Source organism: Pseudorasbora parva, chromosome 1 (assembly GCF_024679245.1).
Source record: "Pseudorasbora parva isolate DD20220531a chromosome 1, ASM2467924v1, whole genome shotgun sequence".
Lineage (NCBI taxonomy): Eukaryota > Metazoa > Chordata > Actinopteri > Cypriniformes > Gobionidae > Pseudorasbora > Pseudorasbora parva.
The window spans coordinates 50,242,771-50,258,806 of record NC_090172.1 but is presented as its reverse complement, the minus strand read 5'-3'; the positions used below and the strand labels follow the sequence as shown (position 1 = coordinate 50,258,806).

General features: G+C 36.9%; 1 protein-coding gene across 2 annotated transcripts in view; it reads right to left on the bottom strand.

The window, feature by feature from the left end:
* adamts17 (ADAM metallopeptidase with thrombospondin type 1 motif, 17) overlaps positions 1-16,036 on the bottom strand; it is a 176,985-nt gene that overhangs the window by 18,012 nt on the left and 142,937 nt on the right. For both annotated transcript variants that reach the window (XM_067444859.1, XM_067444863.1), the window contains 3 exons: positions 7,165-7,300; positions 5,202-5,406; positions 1,673-1,825 (listed from right to left, as the gene is read on the bottom strand). In XM_067444859.1, the coding sequence (XP_067300960.1) occupies positions 1,673-1,825; positions 5,202-5,406; positions 7,165-7,300 (494 nt within the window). The remainder of the gene's footprint in view (positions 1-1,672; positions 1,826-5,201; positions 5,407-7,164; positions 7,301-16,036) is intronic.

Sequence of the window (16,036 nt, the reverse complement as noted above, 5' to 3'; positions counted from 1 at the left end):
AATATGAAGCTTATGTTGCTAGAAGCAACTGCATTAATTTCACTGTTAAAACATTATATATATATTTTTTATTTTTGTAGGGTTCTAGGTTTCACAGTTGTTGTCATGGCAACTTTGTTAAATTGGATACAGCTTTACACAGAAATGGCTATTAAGTGATTTTACACACTAAAACCATGTGAACACACTTCCGTGTCTTGTGGATAAACAATAGAAAAAGTGATTATTTTTTCTGTTTACAAATCTGCCCCTTCCACTTCCAATGTAAAGCCCCTTTCACATGTAGATTCTGGAAAATAACACTGATAATGTGTCCTGGGATTGTTTGATATTGGTTCATTCACATTCACATTATTTTCTGGAACACGTGTGCACATTCAGACACATCCCGTAAAAATCCTGTAAAGACAAGGGACATGTGTAATGTCTCTGCTGCGTCTTAAGTTTGCTTATGACCTGCAATTTCTTGCATTTTTTCTGATTCAATCATAAACTAGCGCATCACCTACCATTCCACTAAGCTGGTGAACAATCCCAGATTCAATGCTTTGTGTGAAATAGGCGTAGGTGTCTTACAGTCATGCAGATTGTGGCATGCAGAAAATGTAATGAACATTATACCACAAATGCAGTTTACTTAGCTTATTATACCATTCAAAAAGTTGGGGTGAATAAGATGTTTTAATGTTTTTGTAAGAAGTCTTATGCACATCAAGGCTGCATTTGTTTAATCAAATATACAGTTAAAAATGTACAATTTAAAATATTTACTATTTTGATATATTTTAAAATGTCATTTATTTCTGTGATGCAAAGCTGAATTTTTAGCATCATTACTCTTCTGTGTCACATGATCTTTCATCCTTATATCTTCCTTATCAAATCATTCTTATAATCGTATAATCAATGTTGAATACAGTTGATTTATTCTAGCCTAGAAATCTAGACGCACCCTAGTGGCAGCAAATCTAATCTACCCGCGAGTGTCGTCTAGCAACTCTCAATACCCTTCTGAGCTGTATTCGCCTAACTCTTGTCGGGCCAATCACATCGTGTATAGAGTCGGTGGGCGGGGCCATAATGACGACGGCCGAGTTGCGTTTGCGTGCTTCTAGTAAACACAGAAACTGGCGAACGCCGGTCTTTCGAATTAGCTTTGACCACGACTCTGGAAGACTTGGAGTTAAGCTTTTCTCTGAGAAAAGAAGAAAGAGCGGCACTGAAGTCATTCATAAAAAGGGAAGATGTGTTCGGAGTTTTGCCGACCGGATACAGCGAATGTTTAATCTATCAACGAGCTCCATTTCACCTTCGTTGCTCTGGTTGGTTGTAGCACTATCCTATCACGTGCAGAGGGAGTTTGAAAGACAACCGTTTATCCCGCCCCTCGGATAGAGCTGTCAATGGTGAGTTTCCAGACCAAACATCTTGATGTGGATCTGGCTTGTCAGGCTAGATTTTTTAGACTTTTTGATGAATAGAAAGTTCAAAAGAACAGCATGGATTTGAAATATAAGTCTTTTGTAACATTATAAATGTCTTTGCTGTCACTTTGATTAGTTGAATGCATCCTTGTTGAATAAAAGTATACATTTCTTAAATAAATAAAAAATAAAAAATAAACTTTAAAATTTGATTTCTATTTCGACTTCTGACTGCTTGGTCACCCTACCTTTGACCATTCACCAGTCTTCCACTCGTAACATTTGGAGTGATCCTCACACATCTCCTCCTCTGTGGGACGAGACACCGGATCACAGAGACCCTGAGGATTGGTGCAGGTCACTGTCCGCTTCCTGCTGCCGCGACCACATTCAGAGGAACACTGGGACAAACGAAGACAAGGAAAACTCAGCGAGTCAGAGTATAACATGAGGAAAATAATAAGGGAGCAATTGGGTGCAAAGAAGGATGAAGATAAATTAAGACACAAGCAAGAGACAGGAAGAGTGCTGGTCATTAAAACAGACGTCCTGTGGAGTCTCTAATGCTTCACTCCACTGACTGAATCCACACTAATGAAGTGCTTAAAACATCAACAACATGAAGATCTGTAACAAGATGCAGAGGCTGAAAAACAACCACAGTGCCCTCCATAGGCCAGGACAAAGCCCCACAGACACAAGCACATTTCAGGGGACCTCAGAAAGCATTTAAGTGCAATGGTAGAGGATGTGTCTCATTAAAAAGGGCCTTTATACTGCCGTGCAAAGGCAAAAGGCCGTAACTTCGTTTTTGGTCGAAAATGAGTTATTGACATTTTTGGGACTTTCAAGACCTCCTTTATCATGTGGATAAATATCGTTAGTCAATTATGTTGTTTTTTCGAGAAAATTATGGATTGTCTGAACAGTAACTTCCAAAAGCCCAGGAGAAACCAAGGCAGAACACCGTAACAGCAGTTACCGCTCTTTGCCTTGGTTTTAGAACACTCAAACTGAGTTACGGTACTCTGCCTTTGTTTAGCCATGCGTCTAAATTAAGTTACGGTACCGACATGCAGTTATGGTGTCCCGCCTTTGTATTAATGTCTATTAAAGTTTGCCGCGTTTGAGTTACGGTGTAGCCTGTGTACTGTCATACATGTTTTCATAATGCAGAATATTCTCTCAGCGCGCTGTCAGGCAGTCTGGGGCTGCCTACTGCACGAGTGTGTGTAGGCTACTCGAATGCAGTGACAGCGTGCGACCACGCATACAATCAGTAGGCTAGTAACAGTTCGCAATTATATCCATATATCCTACCTTTTCTTGTAAACCCGATAAAATCCATGCCAATGAACGTCATCGGAGATGTTTAATCCACAAGCATTCTGAGAATTATTCCTGTCGTTCACATCAATGTAAAAGTTGTCCTTTTAGGCTTGGCGATTTTCATTCAAAGATGTAAAAGTATAAGCTATGTAGCCTATTGTATCTTTTTTTACTAGATAAAAACATTAAAAACATATTGCAATAAATAATTACTCTGTTTAGCCTATGAATGGGCAATCCGATCCAGTCAGCACTGTCATTAGCCAAAATATAATAGCGTGATAGCCAAACTTAACCCTTGATTAACCAGCGGCACTGTTTGCTATTTGTCTTATTTATCACATGCATTTTTACAAGATTTTTTATTTGTTCTATTTTTTTATATCTTTGCATTATATATGCAAATGTTTACTCATTAGAAATAATCTTATCTTGTTCATATAATTCAGTGTCACCTATCAACCTGTAAGTTTTGCTGCACACCAATGAAGATTCTCTTTACTAGAGGTATTCTGTCCTTAATAATAATAAGATGGCTATAATTAATTGTAAATCATCCAAAATAAATGCCATGATCATTAGATTTTATAAAGGTGTTACTATATTGATTTTGCAAATGGTGATCAGCAACCAAATATTGATAATATGGAAGTTACTGCCTTTTGCCTTGGCATGACTCCACATTTTTTGCAGACAATACAAAGGCAGAGTGCCGTAACTTCAAAATAGGGGTCAAAAGTCAAGTTTGAGTAAAAAAAAAGTGTATGTAGATAATTGTCATTGCTAAAACATCTAAATGCCAGATTTCCAGTGTCCTACCTATAACTAATTTGGCTGGACAACAAAAAATCTTTAAAGTCATTTTTCTCAGTTTCACACTCCAGTGAGTTAAGGTCTTTTGCCTTTGTAGGGCAGTATAGTCATCTTCTTGCACCAGAAACTGCTGTATTTTTTATTTCACATATTTTTTACCCCCTGTTGCTGTACCTTTAATCGTATTATAATAAGGAGCCATTCATACACTCATTAATTGCACAGCTTTTATATTGCTATCCTATGTAAACATGCGCTAGACAGACATTTTAGCAGCATTCTAAAAATGCAGTGCACAAATCACGGTTTAGGACATTGCTTTTTTTCCCCACTGCCTTCAGGTTTTCTGTGTGAAGTGCCTCTAATTGCAATGAATTCTGAACAAGCTGTTTTTGCAGACTAGTTTCCATACCTTTCTACAACATTTATGGCATAAATGTTTTTTAAAATGACAGAATTGTACAAATTATACACAATTTTGTACCTCTTCAAACATTGTTTTATTATTCCATTGCCCTGCATCTAATGTTTTGTTGAGTAAACGGCTCCTTGGCTTAATGTGACAAATTCTAAAAGGAAAAAAAGGTTCCTCACTGTATTTATTTGCATTTTATTTATAATACTGTTTACAACAAAACACTTTTTAACAAAAACCAAGGTTGCAACTGCATTTGTGGCATAATGTTGATGATTACCACAAAATAATTTCACCTTGTCCCTCCTTTTCTTTGAAAAAGGCAAAAATCAAGATTACAGGGGAGCACATTCTATAAAAAGTCAATAGGGCCCATTTTTAGGGTTTAAAAACAGATCTGTGAAGAATTTAAAAAACATTATTATATTCTTCTGTTAAAACGTGTGTATTATTTGAGCTATGACATTCGAAATAAGCATCTTGAGTGCACTGGGCAGTGGCAAAGCTAAAAGTGGCACACCCAATTAAAAGTTGGTCATTTTACAAATAGACGTATGAAATATTTTCAAACTATAACTTTATTTAGTTAGTTAAAAGAATGATTAAATGCAAGTTTCCATAGTCAATTGCAGGCAATTTCCTAGTTTACCCTCTCCCCAAAGGTGCATTACACTTCAAATGACAATTTAAATATTTATGAGGCTCTATTGACAGAAATGTAATATAATATACATAACTATGTTTTTAGTGGTGTATAAAGACCTCACATAATGAATCATTATGTATATATTACCTTAGAATGAGCCATTTCTATCTTCATATACTGCGGGTCCCCCGTAGTGTAATGTTTCTACAGTAGCCCTAAATGGACAAACTTCTCTACTCTATTTTTTTACGGTTGTTGTTTAGTGTCTTGAAACTATAAAATTGCGCCATTATATTTTTTCTTGGTAAATTGCCGTGCATTTTTCATACTCTAAGCTTTGCCCACCCTGTTTTATAAAGGGTCATCTACTTTTTTGGGCTCACCCTTTTGGACTGTTTGATTCCTTATTGAGCTGTTTTTAACGCAAGAACACTTTTAAAAGTGAAAGGGCCAAATTCAATATTGTGTTTGTTTAATATTTTTAAACAGTAATGTATTTCACAACTGCAAGAGCAAAAAGCTGTAGTCCATAATGTGGTATCTTAAAATAATTTCTGCTGACTTGAGCTCAAACCTTGGACCATTCAGAGGCCTCCCACACGGTGAGGCAGTGGCGTCCCTCACAGTGCTGTACGCCAGCTGGTTTGGAGCTGAGACAGTACAGGTCTCTGGTGGGAATGTATGTGCCATTTTGCAGCTGGTACACGCAGCCAACTTCCCTCTGCTGCAAGCCTTTACCGCAGGTTAATGAACACTGCGCCCAAGCACCAGTGACCCACCTGAGAGGGACGGAAAAAGTAGAGAAGACATTGATATAAGTACTTACAGTCAATGTGTGAAGCCATTTACAACCCTTTACACATTACACCTGCAATGTGACATATAATACCACCCACACTATATGCTACAATTTAACATATCCTTTAATCAGGAAACATAAAATATAGATGCTTTAAGCATCAGTTTACAGTATGACTGAATATAACAGATGGTTATCTGGGTTGTAACTTGTAATTTATGTGCATAACATCTCAACAGATGAAACGGAGAATATAAACAGAGCCGTCTTTATCAACTGCTTAAACAACACAATGAAAGATGACATCTGGAAACCTACAGAAAGCTGTTCTGTCCAACACTCAATCAGAAATCATTCTTACCAGCACCAAAAAACGATTTTGCAGTTACAGACAGAAATAGAGGTGTGCAATTACTTTTCTAAAAGATCAGACATACATCTGGTAGATAATAAAAAAAGGAGTGGGGACCCTGGACCACAAAAACAGTCATAAGGAGAATTTTTTTTAATTGATTTTTAAATGTAAATATCACATGAAAGCTGAATAAATAAGCTTTCCAGTGCTGTGTTGTTTGTAAGGATAGGGCTGAGATAGAGCTATTTAAAAAAAAATCTAAATAATGAGAACATTGCCTTTAAAATTGTTGAAATGAAGTCCTTAGCAATGCCTTAGCTACTAATAATACATTTGTTATGTATTTATGGCAGGACATTTACAACATACCTTCATGGAACGTGATCTTTACTTAAATCCTAATGATTTTTGGTATAAAAGAAAATGTGTTATTTTGACACAATACCATCCAAATTATGACAACCACTGAGAACAACTTTTTGTCAGATTTTCTTGAGAAGAAAGAAATTTTGTGTGTATTTTTAAACGATTTAAAGACTGAATTAACACCCTTTTACAGTTAACCATAACCAACAACTCACAGTCCACAACAAGAGGAACAATATCATTGGAATCACTTTTTTCCAGCTCATAAAAAACAAAAACAAAACAAAAAACATTTATACCCTGAAGCACGAGCTTAGAATAAACAACATTATTTTCTGTTGGTGTGGGTGTTTTTATAGTTATCTTTATGTTTATCATTCTTGGTGTGAACCAGCCTGTACTGTTAAATCAAGAAATAAAGAAAGTAATTTTTAGAATCAGAGCAATCTGATTTTATCACACATTATAGCATTTCTCTTAAATTTTGACATTACTGCAAGCTATCATGAATCGTGGGGAAAAAAACAATAATTTGCAATAAACATTTAAAAAAATCAATTGCATCAAAAGAAAAGGTCAAACTTTGAATAAACCGCCAGCAAGAGAGCGTAAAATATCTATTCTTGAGTTTGTTTAATGAGAGGATACATCATTATGCTCGTGTTCCCAGGACAAATGTATATCATTTGAAAGGCAGTACAGCTAATTGCCAACGATCATGTCTCTGATGCATGTTCTTCCTCACGGATCATTACTCAAGTTTTGTGATGGTTTTTAGAGCTGACGGCAACAGAACAGGTCACATATTATGTTTGGATGTATTCTGTCCTGTCAGAGAATGTGGATTTGTTGTGAATATTATCCACAATTTGTAAAAAAATAAAAATAAATAAAAAAGAGGAGACCTAGGCTCTGTTCCAAAGCTAAGGCTCTTCACACAAAGAGCAAGTTTTGTGTTAGCTGACAGCACAAAAAATGCACAGCTCACACACATATCAGCTTTGGTAGCTGGTATACCTGTATTGGCAGGGGTGGATGTTGCATGGGCGGATTTGAGGCATAGGTTTGTTCTCCACCTGACAGTAGCTGTCGTTTACTTGAGTCATGATCTTATTAATAATTTTCATGCACGACACCACAGTCCTTCTCTCTCCTGAAACAAAACAAAAAACTATTTGTTAGACACACACACACACACACACATATATATATAAATATATATATATATATATATATATATATATATATTTTTTTTTTTTTTTTTTTAATATGCATGTCATGTAAATTTGAAGTTCAAACCATTTGACATCATACATTGCGGCAGTTATATTTTCTTTATAAATGGAATATTTTCATAAATGGAATATGGAAGGATATTTTACTTTATAAAGTTTTAAATATGCATATTTTTCTTACATCGAATCCATCGATTAACTTCAGAAGGCCTTCATTACCTCCCGGAAGCCACGTTCCGTACTTTTATAATGGATGGATGCACATTTTTGGTTATACCATTCATTGACATTACAAAGCTTGGAAGAGCCAGGATATTTTTTTAATTTTAACTCTGATTGTATTCGTTTGAAAGAACAATGTCATATACACTAAGGATGGGTTGAGGATATTTAATAATAACTCACACTGTAAACTAGCTTTAATAAATAATTGTATTATATAGTAAATAATTTAAAAAAATATGTAATAACATTAATAATAATATTTTTAATAATAACTCTCCACATTTATATTGTTGCATTTGGCAGACACTTTTATTCAAAGCAACTTACACTTCAGTGAAGAAAAATATATTTTTCAGATCCTACATTCCCTAAGAATCAAACCCATGACTTGGCATCGCGCTCTACTGTTTGAAATACAGAAATGTTATTGTCTTGACTGCGGTGTGTCTTAATCTAAAAGACAAGAATGATTTGTGATGTAGAGTGAATGTTAGATACTTTTAATGAACACCAAGAATAACCAAACACACTTCACGTTAACATTGCCGAACCATTAACAAAAAGAAACGAGGGCTTAAAGGACAACTCCGGTGAGAAATGAACCTAGGGGTAATTAACAGATGGTCACCTAGTAGATCGTTCTCTGGGATGCGTTTTCATGAAAATCGAATGTAAAGAGTTTTATCTCTAAAAACAGATTAGCTTATAGCGCTTGTCTATGGGGCACAGGGTAGACACAGGGTAGTAAAATTAAATCGCTAGTTAATACCACTAACAAGGCTCAAAATAGCCTTACACTAACACAGTAGCATAATGAGGGTCCCTACATGCAAACCAAAGCATTGAGAACTTTGTAAGAGTACAAACAGTTTAATAAGAAGATACTTTATAAACACAGTGCATTACGCGTTCACGGACAGGAGCCATCTTGGAAAACAGTCTCGACGAATCGATCTATGTTTTGATAATTTCACTAACCTGTGCCCCATAGACTAGCGTTATAAGCTAATCTGTTTTTAGAGAAACTATGGTCATACTTTCAAACAGTAAAGTCTGTGATTGTGAATGACAATATCCACATCGTGTGACTGATAGCGCTTCTCCTGACAGCTGCACATTTGATTCCTCCGCGCTGTGCCGACCGGGGCACTACTCATGTAGAGTTGAGAATTCCACGAATAACTGAACAGAGATGGCGACAAAGAGGAATAACTATGGACTGCCGCTTTAATGAAACCTACCCATATTCAAGTATTGATAAAAAAGAATGCAAGAAGCTAGAATTTTTTTTTTTTTTTTTTTAAGAAGAGGGTCAGGTCAGCTCCTTTTTTCTCTTATATTGCATGCTTAGATATGCATAAAACAAAATATTTTATGGGCTATTACATTTTGGTGAAAATGGTCAAAAACTCTGGCGGTGACTGGCAACTTTTTTTTTTTAAACGCTGGTGGGGAAAGAGTTAATACTCCATCCAATCAGATTTTAGAGCCAGAACTGTCTATTTTATAATAGTAAATGTAGATGTCATAAGAAACTGAATATCTCAAACTTACAAAAAAAGCAGGGTTATATAATAATAATTGTCTTTATGACCACTTTGAGATGCCTGCACGAATTTACTAACAATCCACTAAGGATGTTAATGTTTGGATTGCGTCAAGGGCTCTGGCAAGCGCTGCAATAACTCTGTACTGGGGGTGTTTTAACCACAACAGGAGAAATCAGTGTTTTCTCTGGCCCGTGTGAACGCCTGCATACCATCTAATCCTGTCTGGTCCACTTTGACCTCCCAACCTGCCATGTCTGATTTCAGGTAATTGCAGAACAAAACATTTCTAATTAGAGATAACAATACGGGTTATTCCTAGTGGTCATCTATGGAGTCGAGGTTGTTTGGTCATGACCAAATTAGCAGCTGGGGGAAGCACCGACTCGGCACTGAATTTGCTCGGGACCTTTCATTTGCTGTGAATTCGTGTTGTTGTTTCAAAGGGTGGCTGCATGCCAGACTGTAGGATTAGCTATGTCATTAATTTTGTGTTGTTCTACATTTGCCAAGAAAAACCATAAGCAGTCAGAGACAGAGATTAATTCCTCAGAGCAGCGAGCTGAGAAGGGCAGCCTAAAAGAAAGAGAGACAAGCTTTTTTCCAAAAAGTGCACTGTCTATCTAGTCAGCATTTTAGGCATCATACGGGTGTCCCAAATGCAAAGCCTGTTCCTGATGCAAGGCAGCATCATGTATCATTCATAGATAAAAAAAATCAAATTAAAACTAACCATTGTTATTCTCATTATAGAATGACCGATGTAATCTTAGCAACATGATAATACCAAATTACATGATAATATGTGACGAGTGGAATGTTGACTACAAATATACTTACACTACCATTCAAAAGTTAAAAGTTTAAAGAAATTACTGTTAAAAGAGACTTCTATTTAAAATAAATACTGTTCTTTTGAATTTTCTATTTATCAAAGAATCAAAGAAAAGTATCAGTTTAGGGTTGGGATGGTATGGATTTTTTTCGCGGTAAACCGCTTTTAAACCCATGATGCCACGCCCCCTGTTGCGCGTCTTATTGTGAGTGCTACACACACTAATCTTCTTCTATAGCTCGCTCTGTAAATTGAATTGAGAGTATAACTAATGCATACTATTTTAAATACTGTAGTCTATGCCAGATATATATAGCCTACATTTTAAAATAATAAATGCTCAAACATTCATTTCATAAGCATGCGTGTTTATTTTCCTTCAGTGAAACAATACACTAGCCTGTAAAACATTTAAATGATTATAAGTAAATAATGGTAATCTTAAGAATATAAGAAAATTAAATATTTGTTTAAAAAAGATTTGTTTCATAACCTATTTCCCCGCAAACTTCGCAAAGATGTGTCATGCCTGTCTGCGCTTTGAGGTGAATGTGGGACACGAGCTGGATAGACGTCTTCTCGAATATCTTCGTCTTCATGTTTTCTCCTGAAACGGCTAAAGAGCGAATTTTATCTTCCACAGGGTCAAGACATTTAGGCTACGTTTGATTATGCACTGCTAGAGAAAACACAAGTAAAAACGCTGGGTGTGAACTGCACTATTCAAAAAAACTTTACACGCTTCAAGTCTAATAACAAGCACAAACTGTGTTAAATAAAATTTCGTCCTACAATGTTTTTCTACTTTACCACAGTAAAAGATGTGAATGTTTATAATTCCCTGCAAAAATGAGTGCGATGCACGTGAAGATTAGGGAAAAGAGACAATCCCTTGGGATAAAATGGACTAACATTAGGCCTATTGTTAAAAAAATTCGGAAATCGGAATATTGGATGACCAGATTGCAAAACAGAATTAAAAAGCATCTTAAATTGGGCTCATCCTCCCTCTCTCATTCGCCATGAATCCATAGCCTATGTTTTGAGGGCTGTGATGTAACATCTGCAAATTTATCTCCCTTGTAAGTGCTTCAATCCTGATGTAATAATCGAATAATCGCTGCCAAGATGGCAACATCCGCCTTTCAGGCTTCAAAAACGGTCTTCAGAAACATACTGGTGACGTCAAGGTCACTATAAGTCAGCACCATTGCTGAGTATTTTCTCCTTAAAATTGCAGTTAACCAAGTAAAGTCTTAAAAACGTGGTTTGAAAGCGTCAGTGTTTCTTACATCACAAACTAATTTGTAAACAATCACGTCAACGTACAGGCGGGCTTTAGCACATTAATATTTATGCTCTGAAGCTGTAATATATGGCTTATTTATATGATCCAAAAGCTAATGGCAGCGCCATGGAGGATTGACGATTTGCCTATGATGACTTGGCAGCTGAGTGCGGGCATTTAACTCACGTTGGATACATACACAACAAATTTGTATAGGCTATACTACGGCTATAATATTTGAAATCATGTTTGGTTGTTTGCAAAATTAGAACATTAAGCAGAATGATAAAATAATGTTATTAAAATGTTAAAGGTAATTTTAAAGGTGCCCTGGAATGAAAAATTTAATTAACCTTGCTACAGTGAAATAATAAGAGTTAAAGCAGCACTTGGCAACTTTTGCTCTCGGTGTCCCTCTACAGTTGGGAAAAAATAATGTCCTCAACTACTGTCGTAAGCTCTGTCATCCTACAACAGGGGATGCCATTGCGCATGCATTTGTTGACATGACAACCCTGATAGCCCTGAACTAGTGATGTGCGGGTCGTCTCATAACCAGCGGTATGTCTATTTAATGGTCGCGGGTGAGGGGCGGGTTGTAAAAATATATACAGTGGTGCGGGGCGGGCCAAATAACTTCATAAAAGCGTCCCCGTGGGTTGGTGCAGCACTAACAGTTGAACACTGCAGGAGGAGTTCACATGCAGGTGTTCTTCTGGCGGCGCGTGTGAAATGTCTTCATCCCAGATAAAGTCAGTGGCATGTTTCAGCATGTCATATGAATATAATTTCATGGGTTTTATTTTTTTCAAACGCCAAATAATCACGATGCTCACGTTTACAAGCCAGCGTCATTATAGAAGACTATTGGTTACCGTTTTACAGAATCTATATGATACTTCAATTCAATGTTTGCGTGGTAGGTAATCACCATAGCAAGTATGACAGCATCGGTCGGGCACGCCTCCTTCAGCTCACGCCAACGAGCAAACGCTGGTCACATGTTGATCCTCGTCCTGCCTTTAATCCCATCACTTTTTCGTTTCCTCTTATTGCTTTCCTCCAACAAAACCTTTTCTTTCTTATGTGTCTGTGCTGCTTCGGACATGACTATATTATCCGACGAACAAAGCTAGGCTCGCACGTCCGAATTTAAGGAAGTGTGGGTGTTGGTGGAAGTGACGTATATGCCATAAAGCAATCGAATTTTTTAGTTATTTTTTTTCTCGGGTTACTACCCGAAACCCGAAGTTTAAAAGTACGATTAAAAACGATACAGACCCCATCAAGCTATGGCAGACGTGTCATTCAACCTATTGTAAGTCGATGTATCATCACAAGTAGGGCTGGGCGATATGGCCAAAATTTCATATCCCGATATAGCTCATTTGATATCCCGATAACGATATACATAACGATATAGCAATTTTTCTGTTAATTCAGTTTATGAATAGTCTATGCAAAATTGCAATGTGGAAATGCAGTTTGAAATGATATACAAAACAAATAAAGGTAGTATGGACTACATTTTTATTTTATTTAGAACCTTTTTTTAAAGCAAGACTGTTGGTAAAGTTAACACCTGGCTAGGGATGTTAACCGATGAACGTTTGACCGATGGCTGACCGTATCAACGTTAACCGATCAAAGTTGTCGGTTAAAATAAATAAAAAAGTGATCTCTAAATTAGGCTATTATAGACAGTGGACTAAACGCTACTACAGTTGGCCGTCTCATTCCAAAATCTTTTTGTGTGATTGAACATATCCCTCGCACTCAATTTTTCATAACTCGCCTGTTTGTACTTAATAAACCAATAAAAACATTTGGCGCGAGGTTACAGCGTTTGGGTTTGCGCGCTCACAAGGTTTGCAAAAAGTAAACACTCGAGGTTAGAGCCAGAGCAGACGACAGTATGAAGCGTGCATTTCGCTTAAGATGGGCTTACATTTGGAAATATATTACATCTTCATTTCAGTGGTAACACATAAGGTGTTGATCGTCTTTCTTTATTATTGTTAGCACTACCTCGAACTAAAGCGGCGTACTCTTCGGAGCTGTCATTTTCTTAAATGAGCCATGGCAATGATTCAAATGAGCTTCTAACGCTGGACAAACGCCTTTATTTACAACGCGATCACCTTGTACCCAAACCATTTCGAAACTAAGGAGCCATTTGTCCTCTGATTACAAACAAGCTCCTCTGCGGTGCGTTTGTGGGACTCGTGTTTCGCGCTGTGGGGATTTTAAAAAAGTGACGTGAGTGGAAGGGAGGCGGCAGCGCTAGGACAGTGCGCGCGAACGTGTGTGTGTGTGTGTGTGTGAATGAGAGAGCGAGAGAGAGACAGAGGGAGCGCGGCTCGCGGCTGTTATTTCAAATAGCGCAGCATATTTTAAACTAATCGGTTAACCGGTTTCAACCGGCTAATGAGGCTCGGTGGTCGGTCAAGAAAATGTTTAGTTTTCGCCATCCCTACACCTGCCATTAAAATATTTAAATATATGGCTATGGTGTGCCACGCGTAAAAGCCCGTTGCAGCGTCTGTGTCTGAAGTTTGTTTTGAGCGCTTATGCCACTATTCTGGCATAATTACTCTGAGAATTACCCTGGTCTGAACCGCGTCTACTACCGTCTTCCTCCATGTTTGTTTATGTATTGCAGCGTGCATGGGCATGCCGTGGCGTGAGGTGCATCTTGACGTAAAATTCTGCCATAAACGCCTTATCGTGGCGTAAGCGATAGAGCCTTATGTAAAACGATAGACATTTTCTATCGTCCAGACGATATATTTCGTCATATCGCCCAGCCCTAATCACAAGAGTCTTGAAAATATATTATGAAGTTTGAAAAGTTACCTAGTGCTGATTTAAGTACATGGACATCACATACTGTGAATCTCAAACACCATTGCCTCCTACTTCTTGTGTAAATCTCGTAAAACAAAAACTCAACGAAAAAACAAGTTCTTCTCAACATGAACCCAACCGTTACGTAAGTGTTGGGGATCATTTATATGCACGCCCTCAACATTTGCATCTGTCCAAACAAGCCGAATCTACTGATGGTAAACAAGACACTCGAAGATAGCAAAAACGGCTCTCATGACACATGGTTGAGGTTTATTATAATGGGATACCACAACAAATCGTTTGTTTGTTCAGCCCATTTCAAGCAAGCTTCACTCAGCGTCTTCACTGAAGAAAGGGGCAACTATATTCCTGCAAGCAGTAAGTAATTTATCCACTTATTGACTAGCTGTTTAAACAATTTCTGATTATATTGAAAGTTTCTTAGAGAGGCTGCATTGTCTAGATAACGCAAGATGCTAGTACAGTAACAATAGAAAACTCCAAGTACCATACAAAACTAAATAGTGTGTCTAATGACAAAGGTTAATATCATTTTATTACAAAATACAACCGTAGATACTTTGCTTATAGATCGTTCACGCGATCCATCTAGCAAACGTCACCTTTTCCATTGCTGAAATGCAGCTTACTTGTTTATTGGTGTTTTAAATCATCTGTGCATTAAATCATCAATTTAATTACTCTTTCTCGCGCACGGATGATCTGACAACACCAATAAACAAGTAAGCTGCATTTTATCAATCTCCATTTGAGATGTTTTGCTTAAAGTGTCATTTAGCCAGTCTGTGTTCTGTCAGGACTCACGAGCCACTTCACTGAACTGCTGTGAGTTTTGAGCTGCTAAAATAAGCCAATCAGAGCATAGCTCAACATTAATATTCATGAATCTTCCAAATAGGGCAAAAACAGAGCATTACATCCTAGGGACAATTTATAGGGCTGTAAATGGACCTGTAAAACTGTATCTGGACAATTCTTGTCCTTAAATAAGCCACATACCCTCCATGTAGATATCAGAGAACAATTTAACATTGTTCAATGCTTCAAATCATTCTAGGGCACCTTTAAATAAGCATTTCTGTTCAAATTGATTAAATTTTATTTTATTTTTGTTTCAGTTTTGTTTCAATTTAGTTCGTTTCTGGCTTTTTAGTTCCCTGAACTGGTTTTGAGAACTGTAACTTTCCCTCCAAAAAAAGGGGCTCATTAGTTTGAATGGGCATGACACTTCTGGTCTTCTATATACAGCCCCTTAACAATGGTTTCCAGGGCAACATATTTTTACCCCAGTACAGTAGAGTGTCCTTAGTGTCTCCCATATGTCTGTAATTTGGCCTCCTCTAAAAGAAACCTATCCTAACACTTTCAGATGATATAAACCTTTGACATGTATTGCTGACATTAAAATTGTAATTCTACCAACATTCAGAAGAATCAAAATTAAGTGTCATCTCAAGGTTAAAAATCACTGGCTATTCATTTACTTATTGCTTATTCATTTACTTTGATCACTAAATAATGAGTGCTGAGGAAAGACTCACAAAATCCCTCTCCAATTGAGAACTCTCTTTGGGGATTCTTGAAAACTTTGCTAATCAGGAACCCAAAAGCAAGACGACATCTAGTTATAAGTTATGAAGAGAGTTCTACCTACTACTAATACTTAAACTTGTAATGCTTGTGTAAAAGTACTTCCACATTCATTTTGTCAATCTTTCATATACACTCGTTCAAAAGTTTGGGGTTCGATATGATTTTTTTAAAGGTTTATGAAAAACATCTCTTATGCTGTCTGAGGCTGCATTTATTTGATCAAAAATTCTGTAGAAACAATTATATTATGAACTATAATTATTTACATTTAAAATCATTTTTAAATTTCTATTTT